Consider the following 19,326-nt stretch of genomic DNA (forward strand, 5'->3'; position numbering starts at 1 on the left):
AGTGTCATCTAGCAGGAGGCCACATCGGGCTTCTCCAAATCTCCATGAAACTCTTGGGTTATTGTATTCAGCAGCTAATCCTCTAAACTGAATTGAACACTTTGGGTTTTAGTGCAATGATGTCATAGTCATTAATACTGCCAGGCAGCTGCGACTAAAATACTGGACACCAATCAGATCAAGTGTTTGGGGTTAATAGAAACACTTCATACTGTAAGATACTAGACAGACCGGTTCAGAGCAGGCCATCACCCTAATACTCGATTATCCAGTTCAAAACAGAGCACCCGACAGCCTTAGACGTCGGTATTGTCCCAGAATAACCACCTGCTCATTAAAACGGCCCTGTTTCAAATAGTTCCGGAAACACAGGATTTGACTGCAGAAAATAACCTTTCACCGCATCTAGTTGCCCATTTTCCCTGATGTAAAGACTCAGACCTTAATCAGTGCTTGGTCTTGTATTCAGGATAACTTTAGGTCTGTCCCATGAATGCTTTAATTCCCTCACTGTATTAGCCCCTACCACTTCTGATGAGAGGCTGTTCCACTTATCTACCACCATCTCAATAATGTAAAGCTACCTACATTACCTCTGACAGTCTAGTTTTTTTATTTTTATTATTATGGTCTCTTCTTACATTTCTCCTCTGAAATAAGCTTCCCTTTAAATGTTTCCATCTCATCTCCGCTCTCCTCCAAGCCGTACATATTGAGATCCCCTGTTCTGTGATTTTGCCCCCATGATTTACCATAATATTATTTCAAAACATTCAAAAAGTCAATTATTCCCTAATATCTTTTATTTAGTTAGATTTTCTTCTTGTTCTTGTGAGAACGGGAGCATAAGCTCCGGGACCCCGACTCATTTCTCCCTCAGTCAGCATTCCCGCTCAGGAGACCCTCTACCGAAGCTTGACACATAAACAAGCACGCGATCCACACACAGGAAGGAGCAGCCGGAAGGAACCTGCTCGCGCCCGCCGCTCCCTGTCTAGGTGAGTCACACACACTGCCTACCTGCAGAGAGGGGCGTGTCAGCGACGTCATGTCGTGGGCGTCACGTGACCGAGAGTGGCCGCCTGTCCCCGGGGGAGAGTGCCTGTTTCAGGTGAGAGCGTTTGTCTCTATTGTATGTCTCTGGAGGGCATTAGACCACCAACGACACGAGTTTAACGGAGCCCAAAAGTCTGCTGCAACTTTTATAAAGAAAGAGAGGGGACGTCAGGTGGGAGACGGCCGTACGGAGTGAGAGTGGTCCTGGGAAGAGACAGAAGAGACAGAAGGGGTGGAGAGAGATGTTTACAGAGTCTTGCTGATCATCTTTCTCGGCTCATGCACAGCAGGTGGGTTCTAATTGCCCCATACACTAACTCCAACACGCATGTGCATGTGCCCTGCGGCTGTGGTGTAACTCTCAGCACTCTCAGACAAACTTACAAAAGTGCTCCAGTCTCCATAAAAGTGGAAGCGTTTGCCTATATTTATATATATATATATTGTGTTATAGATATATAGATACACGTGTGTGTGTGTATATATATATGTATATGTATATATATATATATATATATATATATATATATATATATATATATATATATATATATATGGGAAACTACTGAAGATAGGAGAAATGGGGTAATTTAATGGAAAAACGAACACAAACAAGCACCAAGTGTTATCATTCTTTGCAAGGATTCTGTAGGTATTTCCATCAGTGATAATGTATCCGTTCTGTACACAGAATAAAATATCCCCCCAAAATTACCCTGAAATAATCAGGTTTAACCCTGAAACCACCGTCATGCTGAGTATATTGAATGGGCATAAAGGGGGGTGTCTTCACCTGGTTTCTGTGATGTGCAGGTACTATGTCATTGCCATGACATCAGCGCATTTGTTAAATACACATGATGTGGCCCTGACCTGTCATGTAATTGCTGTGTATCAATCTGCCCAAGTGCCTGACATCATATGTTACTTCCCTGATAAATAATGCACAATAATTAACAACTGACATAATTCTCCATCATCAACCATCATTTGATTCTCACTCAAATTTGTTTATTTCATTTAGATATGTCGTCTGCTGAGTAGTTAATACTAGTGATTGGTTTAGTGTGTAGCTAAACACCACTTTTATTAACAGCGGTAGGTTCTGTAGCATCCAATCAATATAAATAAAACCCCTTGTGCCATTGCATACGGTTCTCATGCTGGAAAAGTCAAAGTGATTATACAGTCTGATTTTACTTATACACTTGTTATCTGTATACTGTTGTTTTGTTTTTCTTATCACATATGTGTGATGGTCTGTGTTTGGATTTTTGTTTAACATCATCATCATCATCATTTTCTTTTTCCAAAGGAGGAAAACAGTTCCTGGTCCTACTCATCCACCGATGATTTAGGATTTGAAAGTCTCATTTAATTACTAAGTGTGTAAGTCTGCTCCTGTAGCTACAAAGGTGTTCGTCATATATATTTCTACATATGTGTAAACGGAAACTGTAGCAGCGGCTGTGGTTGCCAATATTTTTGCGAATGCAGCTCCTGGATGTAGTGATGATCTTATAGTGGAGAATGTCGGGAATTGGATGAAGTGGGGTCACGGAGGGTATAATGAGAAGAAGATGGAGAGGTTGGTAGTTGGTAACTGCTTGGTAGGTTAGTGTAGTTAAAATGCTTTTTTTATGGACACATCATTTTAATAACTGGCTGATATTCCAAAAATAATGGAAAGATTATTACAATTCAGTGGCTCCAGTAGACAATGTATATAGAAAGACACCAGAATCTCTTTTCCTCTTTGAACACAAAGCTCTAGCTCCTGGCATTTTCTAATATGGTTACTGACATTTTTTTTATAGTAATGCAATTCTTTTTTTTTTTTGTAATGCAGCAATCTCCCACAAATGTCTGCAGGAGGTCCCTCTTCAGCACCAAGATCTAAAGGCAGAAGTTCCAATGGGAGAGGGGTACATTATGATGAGGTACCATTAGACTCTCATTATTCTGAAAACCTTCAGAGCTTTCAAAACTGTGAGTTGGCACTAAGCGCGGACCCCTTGCCTCCACCTCCCCTACCCCTTGCTCCTCCATTTGGGCCTGAGTTTTATCCAAGCGATAGTGAAGAACCAGTCACAGCCCTTGAACTTAGACCCGTAAGGCGATTTATTCCAGATTCATGGAAGAACTTCTTTAAGGGAAAAAAGGACAACCAATGGGAAGAACCAATGTCCGATATTAACTATATTTCAGGTGGAGTTCAGTGCTCCCCACCACAGTCACCATCCCTAACTTCATCACAAAAACATGAGAGAAGCTCAGCGGTAGACTCGAAAGCTACAGCAAGTTCTTACAGAGATCCATACGGTGGGTCAGGAGGAAGTTACAACTCAAAGAGAGAAGCTGAAGCCATGCTTCCCCATGACCCATATGACTCATTGGATCGCCCGGCTCATACAGTGAAGACTTACAGTGAGAAAGTGGAAGAATATAACTTGAAATATTCCTACATGAAGTCTTGGCCGGGCTTGCTGAGGATTTTGTGTGTGGTGGAACTTTTGCTTGGGGCTGGTGTCTTTGCCTGTGTCACCGCATACATCCACAAAGACAATGAATGGTACAATATGTTTGGGTACTCCCAGCCTTATGGATACACGGCTAGCATGCAGGGAGGTTACTACTATAGTGGGCCCAAGACACCTTTTGTTTTTGTGGTGGCAGGTGTTGCCTGGGTAGTGACTATAATCCTTCTTGTTCTTGGGATGTCCATGTATTACCGCACCATTCTTCTGGATTCCGACTGGTGGCCTTTGACTGAATTCGGAATTAACATCTGTCTGTTTATTCTATACATGGCTGCCGCTATTGTTTATGTCAACGACACCAACCGTGGGGGGCTTTGCTATTATCAATTGTTTAACACCCCGATAAATGCATCATTTTGTCGTGTCGAAGGAGGCCAGACTGCTGCTATAATTTTCCTGTTTGTCACAATGCTTGTGTATCTCATAAGCGGGATAGTTTCCCTGAAGCTTTGGAGACATGAAGGTGCCAGGAGGAGACGTGAATTTATAGAGCAAGAGGTACGTTTTTATGGTATTTTTTAGTTTTTTTTTAATCTTTTTATAGCATGGTACCGTCTCAAACATATGTCTTAGTCTCCTTGCTTACTCATATATTGGTGCATTACATTGATCCTCCCGTTATTACCAAACGCCAGGCCATGTGTAACCTGATTTCAGAGAAATCATTTCTTATTGGTGAATTTACTAATAAAAGTATTGTATTCTACATACACGCGGAGTAGCCTTTATGGATATTTGGTTTATTATATACTTTGTGCTATCGAACAATTGTAAAAGCTGGAGTCTGAAGACTTTTACCTAAAACATTTGCTGAAAAGTAGAAGGAATCATTTAAGGGAGCACATTGCAGGCAAACGTACTTGCATTGATGTCTGTCCTACAACCATTTATATGTGACATGATAATCACACCTTGTGTGTTTTACTTGATAGATGAAGTCATCACAGAACCATTCGCAGAATCATCCACAAAAAGCCATGGTAAGCCATAATTGTTGAAACAAAATTGCTTCGTCGGGAGTATCTGCATAGATCATGAAAGAGTTTGACACCAGCCTGTATTAAAGACACATCCTTTCAGAACCATGTTGGAGTTCATAAATTAATGTCCTGGATAAAATAACTTTTATCCTTACAGATCATGCAGAGTTACTGTAAAAGATACCATACAGCCCTCATATGCACTTTAATACATGCAGACTGACTTGTTAACGTATAGAAGGATGCATTGATTATCAGAATCCTCTCTATACGTTAGATCTGTTTGTCTGCCCACGGCCCCTTTGGTTTGCAGAAGATGTGTTGCAGTTCCAGCCGGCTCCAGCGATGGCTCACGCAAGGTTACTTGTCTAACGAGACCCCCCCACGCATGCGTGTTTCATTTCAATGCAGCTACTTTCCTGCTACCAAAGTTAAAAATCTTTAGTAAAGCGCCTGATGAGTACTATAATATTCACTCCTGAAAACAGTATGGGCATCTGGATACATTTCAGATGATTAAAGCAGTAGGAGCACTCAATATATTAGCTGTAGGTTTTTTGAAACCTGTATAGCCGCTCTTAGGCTAGGTTTCCACTTGGGTTTTTGTCCGGCGTTTTTTTCTTGATGAAAAACGCCAGGAAAACTGCCAAGAAAACTGCCGCTGCATTTACCTGCGTTTTGGCGTTTTTTCTGCAGTTTTTTCTGGCGTTTTAGCCTTTCTGTGGAAATTGCTTTTTTTGACCTTAGGCAGTTTTTCCAGCCTTTACAAGTTAGAAGTTTCACCCAGCTAAAAGGGATTAGGATAAATGGCAAGTATCTGCCCTCTCCTGATGTCATTTACTTGGTAGACCCTTTTGTCTCTTTTCTGTGGTTTGTAAGGCATGCTTTATTTCGAATGTCTGCTCCTCTGGGAAGATTGGCCCCAAATGATGGTGCAAATTGTTTGCTGTTGCTTTTGGCACGCAGGATCCGGTCGCGTATGTTTGTTTGTAATGGCATGTTTGTTCCAAATGGTGTAAAATTCAATATGAACCAGTCCAGGACTTTGTTTTGTGTGAAACTGTTTGTTTTCAGCCTATTTCTCGTAGGACACACAGATACTGGGTCCATCCTCTGCATTGTAACTGTGGAAAAAACGCCATAAAAAACGCCAAGGCAATAAACCCACATGGCTTTTTCATGGTGTTTTTTCTCTCCCATAGACTTCTATTGGAGAAAAAAAGCCAAGATTTCTTGCAAAAAACGCCAGAGTGTCAACATGCTGCAGTTTTGAAAAACTGCCACAGAGCCCAAAAAAGCAGAAAAACGCCAAAGAGGACTGAAAAAACGCCAAACAGAAAAACGCCAAGTGGAAATGGCATTTTGCGATTTCCCATTGAATTACAGCTAACATCTGGCTGCAGCCGTTTTTCACAAAAAAACGCCAGGTGGCGCTATTGGCGTTTTTATAGGCGTTTTTAGCATAAAAAACCCAAATGGAAACCTAGCTTTAGCCTGCTTATCTTTTGGCTTAATCAGAAGAACCTACTTATTTTATATAATGAGTTTACGGCTAGGTTTTTGTTGTGTCATAATTTCTATTTTGCTTCTCTTATGTTTCATCATTTTAATTTTTTTTGTTTTTTATGTGTTTGTTCTCATAACAGGGTGGTAGATAGGTGGAACAGCCTTTCTGTAGAAGTCTAGTTTAATACAATGAAGGAATTTAAATATGCATTGGATGTGTACCTACAATGTGAGAAACCTTTGCTGAGGCATAGATGTAGGTAGGACAGGATCCATTGTTCCTACTGTTCTTGTCCTATTGCTCTTGTGACGTATATATTTAGTAAGGGAATTTTACAGACATGCAGACTAATCAAAGAGAAATGCATTAAAATTAGCTTCTTGGGGAACCTGATGTTTTTATGGATGAATCTACTCCACAAACCTTTACAGCTTTCTTTCTGTGTGAGGTGGATGCGTGTGGTTCATTTGTATGGACAAGAAGTATTGCGGGTTCTGACTAGCCACTAGGCATCCTCAGCCTGGGCAAATGCCCATGCCTCCCACATGCCAGTATTGCTGCTTGTGTGGCAGACCACTAAAGCATAAGGGAGTGGTTTTGTGGCCTTGTGTTGGGGATGATTTTTAATACCCAGTCATTCCTTTTCAATTTGCTCATGTTCTGCTTTCACTGTTGGGAGAAAACACTGGGGTCATCAGAGCTTGGATGAAGCCGCCATGGCGTGATCTACGCTTGCTGCTCAGTAGCGATGTGACGTTGCGTCACTGGAGCTCCAAATATCAACAAATCCAGGCTTCGCATGGCTCTGTCAGGCAGTGTGCGTGTGGAGACAAACGCTCCAACACGCACGTTCAAACATGTAAAGGCAACAGGATCCCAGAGTGATTACACTTTTATTGTAGGTTACAAATCATCTACAGCAGTTGCATATACCACACTTTGTGTTTCACTCATGAGCGGTACCAGCAGTAAATGCTGCCAGCGGTACATCGCATTCATGTAACATCTAACTCACAAACTGACCTTGTTGGGATGTATAATGGGCCTTGTAAATCGATGTCAGGGGGGTTCAAGTGTTTTGGAGTTTTTTCGTGCCGCAACCGGACTCATCCAGATAACCATGTTCTTTTTAAAGCAAAATCAGAGGATTTATTTTATGCTGTTAGGCAGTGGTGTAACTACCACTTGTTCCTGTCTCCCTGTGCCGGTTCAAAGTAAATTAGAAAGTGCCCTTCCGACCTGGCCAGCTTCAAGTCGGATGAGCCCTTTCTAAACTATGTTGAACCAGCACGGGGAGACAGGAACGGATCAGGGTCACATCATGTTACGTCACGTGTCCCTTCTGAAAAGCCGAGGCTGCCCGCACAGATAGCTGCGGGTGGGAAGGGCTATGTATGTATGTTGGCATGTGAGCGTGAATGTCCATAAGTGCATGTGAGCATAAATGGCACAGGCAGACTGTTTGGGGGTTAGGATGGCACTGATAAGCCGCTTGGGGCAAAGGTGGCACTCACAAGCTATTTAGGGCAAAGGTGGCACTTTGTTTTAATATAGTTTGACAGTTTAACCTTAAATAGGTTAGTAGGCTTAAATAGTTCTGAAACACAATAACATAATATCATTTTACTGTATATTATATGTGTTAAAGTTAATACATTTAATTTGTGTGTCTGAGTTGTTTGGCGTTTCCAAACAAATAGCAAACTAGAGAGATATAAAGAAAACGTCATAACATTTTTGGAATTTGCGGTGTAAACAGAAGTTGTTTTCAAAGCGAGTTAGATTGTACCAGGTTGCATTTTCACAGCTGTATGTTTTTTATCATATAAATCTGGGTGTTTCCCCCCTCGGGTCCTAAGAAAACATTCTTTGACTAGCAAACCGGCAGCAGAAAGAATTGCTGTAATCGGTAAGAGTTTAATATTGTATACTTTTTTAGGTGAAAATATTATGACATGGTGGTAGATAACACATATTCCTTTTAATCTTCACCATAGAATTTAAGGAGAATTTGTCTAATTTAGTAAATAAGTTTACTAAAATCCACATAATTAATTTCCTCCTCATTTTCAAAACCTAAATACTGTACAATAGATTGGACATTCTATTCTCTACCAATATGTCTTAATTTTTATTGGTATGGTGTTGCTGGTGCTATGTAAATAAATGTAATTCTTAATTATCTGTGATTAAAGCTGTTGTACTGATTGTCCAACACTACAGAATCTGATGGGTATGCATAAGGAGAAGAGAATGTAGACATTAATGATTTCAGCAAAATAATGTTAATTGGAGGGGTTATGTGTATCCAAGGTATTTGTTAGACTACCTAGGATGTATCCATAAGTGCCCTGTACCCTTGGGTTTATTTTGACGTGTAATTAAAGTTTGTTGTTTCAGCATGACGTGGCCATGGGGAGTGGGCACGTTCAAGATGGTTTAAATCAGCAAAGAAACATAAAGATGCTTGAGATGAAACCTGAGCTTCTCAGTGGATATATTCCGGCAGGCCATATCCCAAAGCCTATCGTGATGCCTGACTATGTGGCGTAAGTTGGATCTAATTTATATATAAGATGCAGTTTCATTCGAAGGGCAAGCTGGTATTATGTAATATCTGCAGCTTATGTTTTCCTGCAGTCCTTATGACATCATACACCAGCACTTTATAAAATGCACATCAGGCACTATGTCATTTTGCTTTTCTTTTTTCATATTCTGGTATATTTTTTCTATATAGTTACTTAGTTTTACCTATTTTACCTTCATTTGTGAGCTATGTAGTCTCTTAAAACTATTTAGACTTTTTTTGTACAAATATCAGTTGTCATTGGAAATTATTCTTTTCTGTAATAACCTTTCTATGTATTATGTTTTTTTAAAGGAAATACCAGGTAATTAAATCTGATGATGAGCGGGATCGGTATAAAGCCGTGTTCAACGATCAATTTGCTGAGTACAAAGAGCTCTCGGCTGAGGTTCAAGCTGTCCTAAAAAAATTCAGTGACCTGGATGCGATAATGTGCAAACTCCCTCGAAATCCAGAGAACCAACACGTAAGTGTCTCCCCTTAATGCCTCTGATGTGCAGACTTTTACAGTAAAAGTGTGCATCCCAACAGATGTATGCAGTGGTCATTTTACCCAACACCCAATCTGATTATATGGTTCCCTCTAGGTTGCTTGTCTTGCGCTGTTCAAAATCAGCAACCATTCGTCAAAATGAATTTGTAAATGATTTTGCACCCCCTCATATGCAAATACATTCTGACATTGTCAGGCAGCTGACAGTAGAAATCCTTGTAAGGTTCAGAAATCCCAGCGATTCCCCTCCATTGCAGTGAGCGGAGCAGACGTGACAGTCCCCATTAGCCTAGATTATAAGATGAGATGTCAACTATGGAGGGAGAATAAATATGATAGTAACTAAAATAGTTAAAATATGTTTAGTTCTGACATTTTCTTTTACTTAAAATATCTTCAGGGCTTTTAGCTGCCTATTCCCCTGTCTACAGCACCAGACTCATGCACGTTGGCACGAGAAGAAATCACCCAAAACTTCTCACTCATCTGTCCCTTAATCAAAGATCAAAATCCCTCTTTTGAGACGGAACAGCTATAGTAGTGTGTTTGTTATATTCAGTGCTAGGACTCATGACCTGAGTATTGATCTAGTCCAAGATGGACCTTCTACAAATGACCACTAAAAGGCCATACATATACTGGAATCTGGGTCCATGAAAGCTTTAATGGCATTTGAGTGTCTTTGTACTTTTTTTTTTATTGTTCAGGGATCGCCTTTCTTTTGACTTTTGTTAAATGTTCTTAACGTTTTTTTTTTCTAGTACTTGGTTCTGACACTGCTGTTTATCCTTCGGTTCAATTCCTACGGGGTTAATAAAGGGAGAGTTTTCAGGAGAGTTTTGGTTTCATCTCCTTTGCTTCATTGCTTATTATAAAGGGTCAACACAGATGTTTATCCAGCAAAAACACAAATTATTTTCAGAAGAAGTAGCCTATAGAAACTTACAAAACAATAATTTGTGCTAGTACCGGATATTAAAACACCGACACTAAAAGAGAGAAAACACGCTCATTTGAAATTTCTTCTACACAATAGGTGCCGCTGCTGAACAATGGCCTGGTTTATCTTTGCCAACATCTCCCAATTTACAGTAGTACCCCGCATACATATGGAAAGGCATTGAGTTGGTAACGCAGTAAGGAGCACCTGGAAATTATCCTATGAAACTCGGTGCCACTGCTTAAAATGCTAGGTCGCACTGGTATGTCCAAGGGACATCTTGGCACATCTTTTATGGATAAACTACTACTTCTATAGGGATGGAGGACAAAAAGATATTTCACTGATTTGATTATACATTTTTCAGGGCTCATTGGGGTTGGACTTTCATAAAATATTGTAAAGTCAAGGAGTTGAAACCAGTACTCTTTTTGCAAGCTCTCCCTCTTATTGAATACATTCCTCTATGTGGCCACAATACCAAATCACAATACAGTTTTATTTACTTAGAAAAACATAAAGGTCATGTATAAAAAGATACCAATTGAGACGGAGTCTTCTCATCCGAACAACCATTCCGTTGGTTGCTTGGGTGACTTCTCACGCTATGATGGATCGTCTCCTAGTTCTAGATATATATTCATTGTTTTAATTAACAGTCAAACTAGGCCAACCATCCTGAAAATGAAGTAGGTCATAAAACTATAGAATGGTTATACTATGACCTGTAGTAGGGAATGCGTTATTAAATGTTATCAGACGTGTGCATAAAAGGGCAGATTAATCAGTGTAAATTAGTATTATTAACAATCTACCGTAATTAACCGTTACTTCTCCGTCTTGAACCTTCCGTTTCCCCTCTAACTAGAAACTTTTAAAGTTCTGTGGTTATCCCAACAGAGCGTGTTTATGGCATGTCAGTCCTGTTTGTTCCAGTTACTCTTTTCGTTATAGTTTATACATTCCATACAGACATGTCCCCACAAGGCCATGGGACCTGCCTGCATTCCCGGGCTGACCGGAGAATTCATATACATGGAGAATGCTTCACACGGCGTCGTGCATCCACTTACCTGTTCCTACAAATTGTTTTAATATTCCACTGAAATTGCTGCTTTCAACTGTCCAGTATATAGCATTTTCAATAACAAAATAGCTTACGGTTTTTCTTTATTTGAGCCAACAAAAAGTAGGAAGTGCAAATCACCATTACCCCTCGTAACACTTTGTCCTTTCCTTGGGTATAGTTTATTCACCTTAAGAAATTATCTGTTGGTTATGCGGCAGACTCCAATATATTGTAACTTTTACAGAAACCTTTCCCCTAACTATACGAGGACATCCCTTGCAATGTATAGAGGAAACCACATTGCCGAACCAGTTAATGCAAAACATGCTGCTAATTATCCCAGTGGGGCCTGTTTTTAGTGATGTTCTCTGAGTGACTAATACTTATGATTGTGTCGTATGATTAACATAGCTGGTACTTTTCCTGACAAGGCGTCTACTCTCGTAGAAAGTAATCATAACGCGACTTGGAAAATGCAGTGAAAACTCAGCCTATTTCTGTTTCTTTTTTCTTTACTCTTCGGTACCCATTATTCCGGGTTCGCTCTATTCTACCCATATGTTCCCGCTATTTTCTTTCCGCTGCATATTGCTCCCGCCTGTATGTGTTTTTCTGTTGTTTGACTCTATATAATATCCTGGCTGTCACTCGTGTCCCTTTTTTTGTACATTGTCTGGGTTTTTTTTTTTATTAACATGCCAGCGTGCTGGAAAAAAATCTACCTACTGTACCCCCCTATTTTCACTTCAAAATAATGGATAAAATAAGAACACAAACATTAATCTGCAGTACGATGCTATTTATTTTAAGCACATGGAAAGATCTGTGATACGAGTAATTGTTATCTGTATTAAGCTGCACACAATTTTCTTATGAACATTTTAACCTTTCTCCCCCTCCACAGGAATATGAGAGGATTTCTAAAGTTCTCCAGGAATATCAGAAGAAGAAGAATGTGAGTACAATCAACTTCTATCATTGCTTCAGCGCGATTACCCACCATGCGCAGCAGCAGCATGCTACCTTTCTTGTTAATGTAGCGCGCGGCTGGGCATATCCAGCTGCCGGCTACATGCTGCAGCACCAAATCTGCCACTGGAGCAGCTGATGGGGCGAGTATGGGACTTCGCCAGCCAGCTCCCACCGGGCAGATGGCCAGTCTGGGCCTGGTCAGAGGTATGGGTGGCAGAGTGGAGAGAGAGAAAATAGATCTTGGCAGAATGATTACTGTGGGGCAACCGGCTGTTTTGCCCTAGGTTTAACCTCTTAAGGACAACGGGTTGTCCTTAAACCCATTAAGGGCAATGCTTTGTGAGCCCGTACATGTACAGGCTTTGTCGTGAAGGGGTTAAATCTGCCATGCAAAATAGACACCCATTTAACATCCGCTTAGATGTGATACATTTTCAAGACTGAGAAATACAGTAATGAGATTTTGAAATGTATTTGTAGCCTTTTGTTTATTTCTCTTTTCTTATTTTACAGGATCCTACTTTTTTGGAAAAGAAGGAACGCTGCGAATACCTAAAGAATAAACTTTCCCACATTAAACGCAGGATTCAGGAATATGACAAAGTCATGAACTGGGACAATGGATACAATTAGCCTTTTTATTGGAAAATAGTGCCTTGTCTGTAAATATCACAATAGAATGTGAATGTAATATTCGTTTTTTTTTTGTCATCCCATTTCATGTGTATTTTTTTTTATTATTTTTATTTTAGCTGTTTTAATACATTTGTAATCCTAATAGTTAAATAACCAAGTTATTTTCATTTAAAAAATAAATGATTGTTAGAAATGCTTTTATTCATGAACAAAAGCTGTATAAATTACCATATTTCTAAACATGAAAACGAGAAAAGGGATGGCAATGGGTGGCAATATCCCCCCCTATGTTTTACATGCAGTTCCGCGTATACCGTATTCACCAAGGTGCCTTGAGTAACAATGACATAAGGCAGCATTTACATCGTAGCTGGATCATTAGTGTGTTCCTTTGGCCTTCTATGCATTCCCTTTCTGTGAATGTGTTTGGAACTTGACTTGGTAGTACATATTGAGCATATTGACTGCTAGATTTAGCTTACGCTGCACAATTACTGGGCCACTTGAATGGAATTGCCCCAGACTAAATGTTGTAAGACCTCCCCCAATGGAAAGTATTATTTTCCATTAATTTAACAAAGGGCTGATTAAGATTTGAGTCTTTAAAGAAGGATGAAATAGTGAGACTAGGTGCACGGAATTATTCTGCCATCAAATTCTATGTTTCCAGTTGAATTTCTCTCTTTGGCTGAAGTGGCTTCATGCTGTATAGGATATCTGACCGAGGTATCTTTAGTTGAAGCAGCTGCCCGGAGTGTCTGAATCCGAGGGGCATCGGGCGATGATGTATTCTTCTTAGGGAGAGCCCAAGATGTTTATAAACTAAACTGCATAAACACACAATAATTGTGTAAAGACATAATGTTGTCTAAAACGGAAATAAAAGGAGTGGAGTCAGAGTTCTCCGACTTGTGGTGCCGTTTGATCCAGGACCGGCCCTTATTGAAGAGACCTCTGAGTTCCAGAAAGTTTATCTAAGCGAACTAAAGACTCAGTTTTATCTTGGGCTAAAGCATGAAATCTGTAAATATAATTGTTTGTTTTGTAACGCACATTGTTGAATTACAAGTCCAGTCTCCGGATACATTTGTTTGTGTCCTGCCCTTTAAAAATAAATAAAAAGAAAACCAACTTTTGTTCTGTTTACAAAAGTGAAATATCTTTTGTTCAAGTTCAAGCAGAAAAGGGACGGTGTACACAAGAGACTTTTTATTACAATTAAAAAAAAAAAAAATACCCATGATGTGTGATTTTTGTAATGTTTAGGAGGTATTTAGGTTAAGAATTCACCTTAAGGAATTTAAGTCAACACAGTTCTTGTCCTGAAGTTACCGCCAACAAATCAACAGCAATTAGCAACTTAACTATAGGACAGATATACATTCCTGGGGAGGAATAGAGGTGCAAATAGCTGCTCCCATGCACACAAGAAACTGTTTTAAAGCAGGCAGGCCACTATTCCCAGATCCTACACTTTACGTTTCTATACACTAAACAAACCCATGCAATGGGCCCTTTGCAGAACTGTCACCAAAAGTTACCTTATTTAGTTTGTTTTAACTATACATTTTATTGTGCTGATTAATATAAATGTGTAATAACAAAGTAAAACATTAGAAAATTCTAGTTGAACCATTTTATCAAACACATTGATATCAGCCTCATTTTGTAATGTAATTTACTTTTGATAAGTAGAGTAAATAACGCATGGACTGTTTATATGTTAAGCTATTGGCCTGAGCTGATAAGATTAATTCAAGTGACTAGCCTATCTGTGCTTTACTAATACACATAATGATTGTTATCGTAATAAGGAACAGCGCTTTCTAAAATTACTTTTATCCATCGCTTAAAGTACTGAGTGATTGAAGAAACAAGTAAATATTTAAATATATATATAATATATACTTAGCCCGCAATATACAGAAGATGTATGTATAGGTGCTTTACAACTGTGAGAAATTATAATTATCGTGTACAGTTATATTATGGATTTAATACAATTTAGGTCTTCATATAAACAACCAGTGTTGTGATAAACACTGCAGTGGCTGACAATACATAATCACAAAATTCAAGTAGTACAAAAGTACAAAATGTACCAACGTCAAAAGATCCACTTGTGCACCAAGAAGCCTTTGGGGGCCACCAAGGACATGCAGGAGCTTTAGAACCGAGCTGATGAAAGTTCCCGTTTCTCTATATATCTTAAAGATGGGGGGAGTCTGAATTTGAGTCCCAAAACACTGTAAACCCGTCATTGATTAGATCCAGATAATGTTCCCCGAAACTTGTGTCCCCTGTGTCTAAACCAGTTTCCTGCTATTTCTATCCAAAATAATGGGACCGGTGGGCTTGTAGAACACTGAGAGACGCTTATACCCAGCAAACATTCTGAGCTCCTAGAACAAAAAAGAGACATTGAGGGAAGAAACAGGGAGTGAGCGCTTTGAGATGCAAAGAGGAACCATCCTTCCTAAAGTGGGTCAGCTGGCAGATTTGCCATGGTTGCTCGTACCGCTTAAACCATCAAAGATTGTGACACAACGTTTGATAGATCATAGAATGCCAGTATATGGAAGATGTGGGGAACGGGTGAACTGTTTAGTAAATATCAGATTAAAAAATATTGTAATCAAATGAAGAGATTAAAAATTGACTTTTACTGCCGACAAAATGATTATCATAAAATAATTAACTCATACTCCGTGAAAGGTTCAAGGCTGAAGTCCATATAGGAAATCAGAAATATATTACAGAGGGAGTGGCACTGAAACAAACGCGGTTTAAAGCCCATCTCGTTGAATAGCTGCTGTTCCATTTAAACGCATTTGCCCCTTTCTCTGCCCCCAGCCAAATGCCCTCCAGGAGACGCATTCTGTGGACTGTATGCAGTTTAGACCACAGTGCACATGTGTGACGTATTTCCATTGATCACAATAGGAGCATTTTCCTTCCACCGATTGGCTGCTTACGCTGTTAATCAGTGACAGGAACACGCCCATTGATTTAAATACCGTACGGCCAATTAAACAGCCAATCTGTGGCATGGAAAAAAGAAAGAAGATACAATGTTACTAATACATATCTATCATTTATCTTAAACTGTAATTAGCACGATGCAGAGCCAGCCAAGCACTATACCGCCAACATGTCAGGTGTCCAAATTGTTGGATGGCATGAGGTTGGGATGCAGAGGTGGAACAATAGGGGGCCAGCCGGTGCAAGGCACTTGGGCCTGCGCCCTCTAAAGGGGGTGCGGTGACGAAGATCATCTCCGATTGCTGACACCACTGGTGTAATGGAGACCCCTATCAGCCTAGGAATGGGTTATGTAATTGTGTTAGTGTGTATAAGTATGTTAGTGTGTGTGCGCGGACGTATCCTAGAGTGTGTAAGTATGTTAGTGTGGGTATGTAAGTATGTTAGTGTATGTGTGTGTAGGTATGCTAGGGTGTGCGGTGGTATGTTAGTGTATGTGTGAGTATGTTAGTGTGTAAAATATAAGCAAGGATAACAAAAATACGAATCACACATATAACTACTTAATATTATGAGTATGTGTGTTTGTAATGGTGAATTTGTAAGTGTGTATTTGTCTATATGTTAGCGTATAAAATAATGTAAGTTGGTATAAAAGAAAACAGATTACAGTACAGGGGCTGTGGGAGACAATGTTGAGGTTGAGGAGATGTAAAACAAGGAGATGTGGGTGAAGCATATGGCAGGCTGGGGATATTATACTGGGACTTGGTCTGTGACAGGGACAAAGGATATATGATAGGGGGCAAGAAATCTACAAGGTGGGATTATGACACTAAGTAATGGTGAGGTGGTAAATATCGGGGAGATGTTACAGTAAGATGTAAAACATTGGCGAGACGTAATGAAAGAATAAGTTTAATTTTAAAAAAAATGAAAAAGAGATGAGCAAATTCTCACCAATTATTTTGATGTTTTATGTTTTCACGTTTATGACTGTAACGTTTAATAAAAAAGCTTTTACATAAATTGTATGTTCACCAGTGGGTGAAGCCAGTCCAGGAAACAGGTGGGGCCAGGGCAGGGCCACCCAAACACCTTACAGAATAGCCACCTGGCAACACTAGCGTTGGGAGGTAGTCACATGGTAGCCGGATTGATTTTACAGCTCCTTGCGCTGGTCAAGAATCTGTCCAACTGGCCAACATCCCCACTAAGTCCAAAAGCATGAGTAGAGCAGCACCCTGTCCCACAAAAATCCATGATTGTTGGAAGGTATGAGGCTCTTCCTGCAGCAAATGTTTAAACCACAACTCCATTTAGTGAATAAACCTCAAAGCTTTATGTGGGATGTATAACCCAGCAACTGATTTCATTCTGTGAGTTCATAAATCCTACATACTCCACAGTGCCAGGCATGACTTTTTATATAAAACGTGTATGTGCCCTGGACAGAAATGGCATACGTGGTTACCATACTACATTCATAGTCAGCCACATCACAAGACACATACAACCAGACCCATGGGATGCAAGCAGATACAGACAATATCCAAAGGTACTATAGGTGGGAGAACCAAGAACACTCAATGGCCAGGTTCAGGTACAGCTATACATGGAATGAATACAAGTTATACAGGAGTGCATATATATATATATATATCAGCAGCTGTACAGGTACTGAGAATCAAAGAAGATCCATGGAGCTCCATCAGGAACCATCAAGATAGAAGGGGTTATCACAAAGCACTGCCAACAGCAAACATCTCAAGTTCTACAGAACACACTTATTCTAATAGTTCAGTCTCCTTCCAAACCGATCCTAGATACAGATCACTAACAACACAGAAATACAGGAGGACTCTCGAAACCACCTGACGTGTGACCGCAGAACCAGTTTCTGCTCCTCCCCAGTTTCAGGTGCCTGGATCCCGAGAGGGGTGGGGGAGGGCAACGGGGGAGGGGCAGGGTGTAGAGGGCAGGATTTAGTGAATCTACAGGAGTTTGTGTGTTGACCAAGTCATAAAGACATCACGGGATCCGAGCAAGTAGGGGTTGGTGTTGAGTTTCTGAAGAGGTCCTGCTGTGGTGGGATTGCTATCAGACTTTGTGACTGTTTGGATCAGTTCTTCTGGGAAGGAGATAAAGAAGACCCAGCTGAGATCAGGACACGGCAGGTGTTTGTACAGGTGGGGAGCTCTGATATAACCCCTCATGTCTGTGTTGCTTTCTGTACGATTGTGTTCAGTTGTAGGTCTTGTTCTACCTGTTGCGGTTGGGGGAGGGTAGGCAGTCTAATCTGTAGTGGGCTAAGTGGTGATCTTTAGTAACGTTTTAACCAGGAGTAGTCTTTAGCTCTTCCATAGTACCAGCAGGACACCCTTAATCTATAATATATATCTTGCTTAGGACATGGCTGCCAGAGATGTCTCCATGGCTTAAATATAAAAGCACAGGTTACAGGTGTAAGATAAACCCAACACCAGTCTTCTCCTCTAACCTCTTTCATGTTTTACTTTGTTTCACAAATGGTTCTATACCTAGAAGTGTGATCCATACTATCACTGAGTGCCAACATACTCTGCCAGTGCTGTACAGCGCGCATTAGACCCTAATATCTATAGGAGCCCTTCAATGATAGTGAGATATGACTGACTACATAATACATTAGTAAATATGCTGCGAAAGCTTAGTATTGGATATTTTCCATGGAACTTGTTTCTTTTCGTCTACAAGAAAATACTGTGTATTTTACATTTAAACAAGTTGTTTTTCCTCTTTTATGTATTTTGGTTGTCTCATTCTGGGGAGCTGTTGTAAATTCCCATATATTAGTGTACTTATAGTGTGTCTCTCTCTCTCTCTCTCTCTCTCTCTCTCTCTCTCTCTCTCTCTCTCTCTCACAATATACTGAAAACAACAAATTTATACTGCAAAGAACATTTGATTTGTGATCTTCACATACTGCTAGAACAACAAAGACCTCTCGTGTATTTATACTGTATCTGACGCTGTTTATACGGAGGATTTATTGTACTTAAGAACTATTTGCCTCCCAGCAGAAGTGGTAGAGGCTAATACAGTAAGTGAATTTTAACATACATGGGATAGGCTTATGGCGATCCAGAATCTGAAACGAGACGTGATTATGGTTTGAGTCTCACATCAGGAAAAATGGGCAGAATAGATGGTCCTTTAGTGCCATCAAAATACCAGTTTCTGTGCAAATTCTTTACTTTACTCCAGAATTCCAGTCCGCACGGTTATTGTAAGGGTCAGCGGTGTTTACGCTCCAAATAAGACTGGGTAAATCTAGTTTATTTGCACAAAGGGGTCCCGGTCTGGGTGTGGCGCACTTTACACACCATCTTGGTGATGTGAATACCAGCGCTACGGGGCTCAGGGTGGGAAAATAGCAGGATAATATTTTATTGTGACTATTTAAAGTGAAACACTACTAGAGAATAAATAAAAGTATTCTTTATTTTCCTCTATGTTGGCTAGTGGCGTCCAAGAAGACTGCAGTTAAAATACATTTACGTGAAAGGGTTAAACGATACA

At 40.0% G+C, this 19,326-nt stretch overlaps 1 protein-coding gene across 2 annotated transcripts; it reads left to right on the plus strand.

Annotated features, from left to right (window-relative positions):
- Positions 1-872: 872 nt before the first annotated feature.
- Positions 873-12,976, plus strand: MARVELD2 (MARVEL domain containing 2). 2 transcript variants are annotated; one of them, XM_053475379.1, is made up of 8 exons: positions 873-1,111; positions 2,372-2,445; positions 2,906-4,094; positions 4,529-4,576; positions 8,484-8,632; positions 8,968-9,139; positions 12,080-12,130; positions 12,661-12,976. In XM_053475379.1, the coding sequence occupies exons 3-8, from the start codon at positions 2,919-2,921 to the stop codon at positions 12,778-12,780; spliced, it is 1,716 nt and encodes a 571-aa protein (XP_053331354.1). In that variant the 5' UTR covers positions 873-1,111; positions 2,372-2,445; positions 2,906-2,918; the 3' UTR covers positions 12,781-12,976. The 2 variants fall into 2 exon arrangements, with proteins under 2 accessions (XP_053331354.1, XP_053331345.1); XM_053475370.1 differs by lacking the exon at positions 873-1,111 and adding an exon at positions 1,160-1,346.
- Positions 12,977-19,326: the final 6,350 nt, after the last annotated feature.

Source organism: Spea bombifrons, chromosome 1, assembly GCF_027358695.1.
Source record: "Spea bombifrons isolate aSpeBom1 chromosome 1, aSpeBom1.2.pri, whole genome shotgun sequence".
In the NCBI taxonomy this organism is placed as follows: domain Eukaryota; kingdom Metazoa; phylum Chordata; class Amphibia; order Anura; family Pelobatidae; genus Spea; species Spea bombifrons.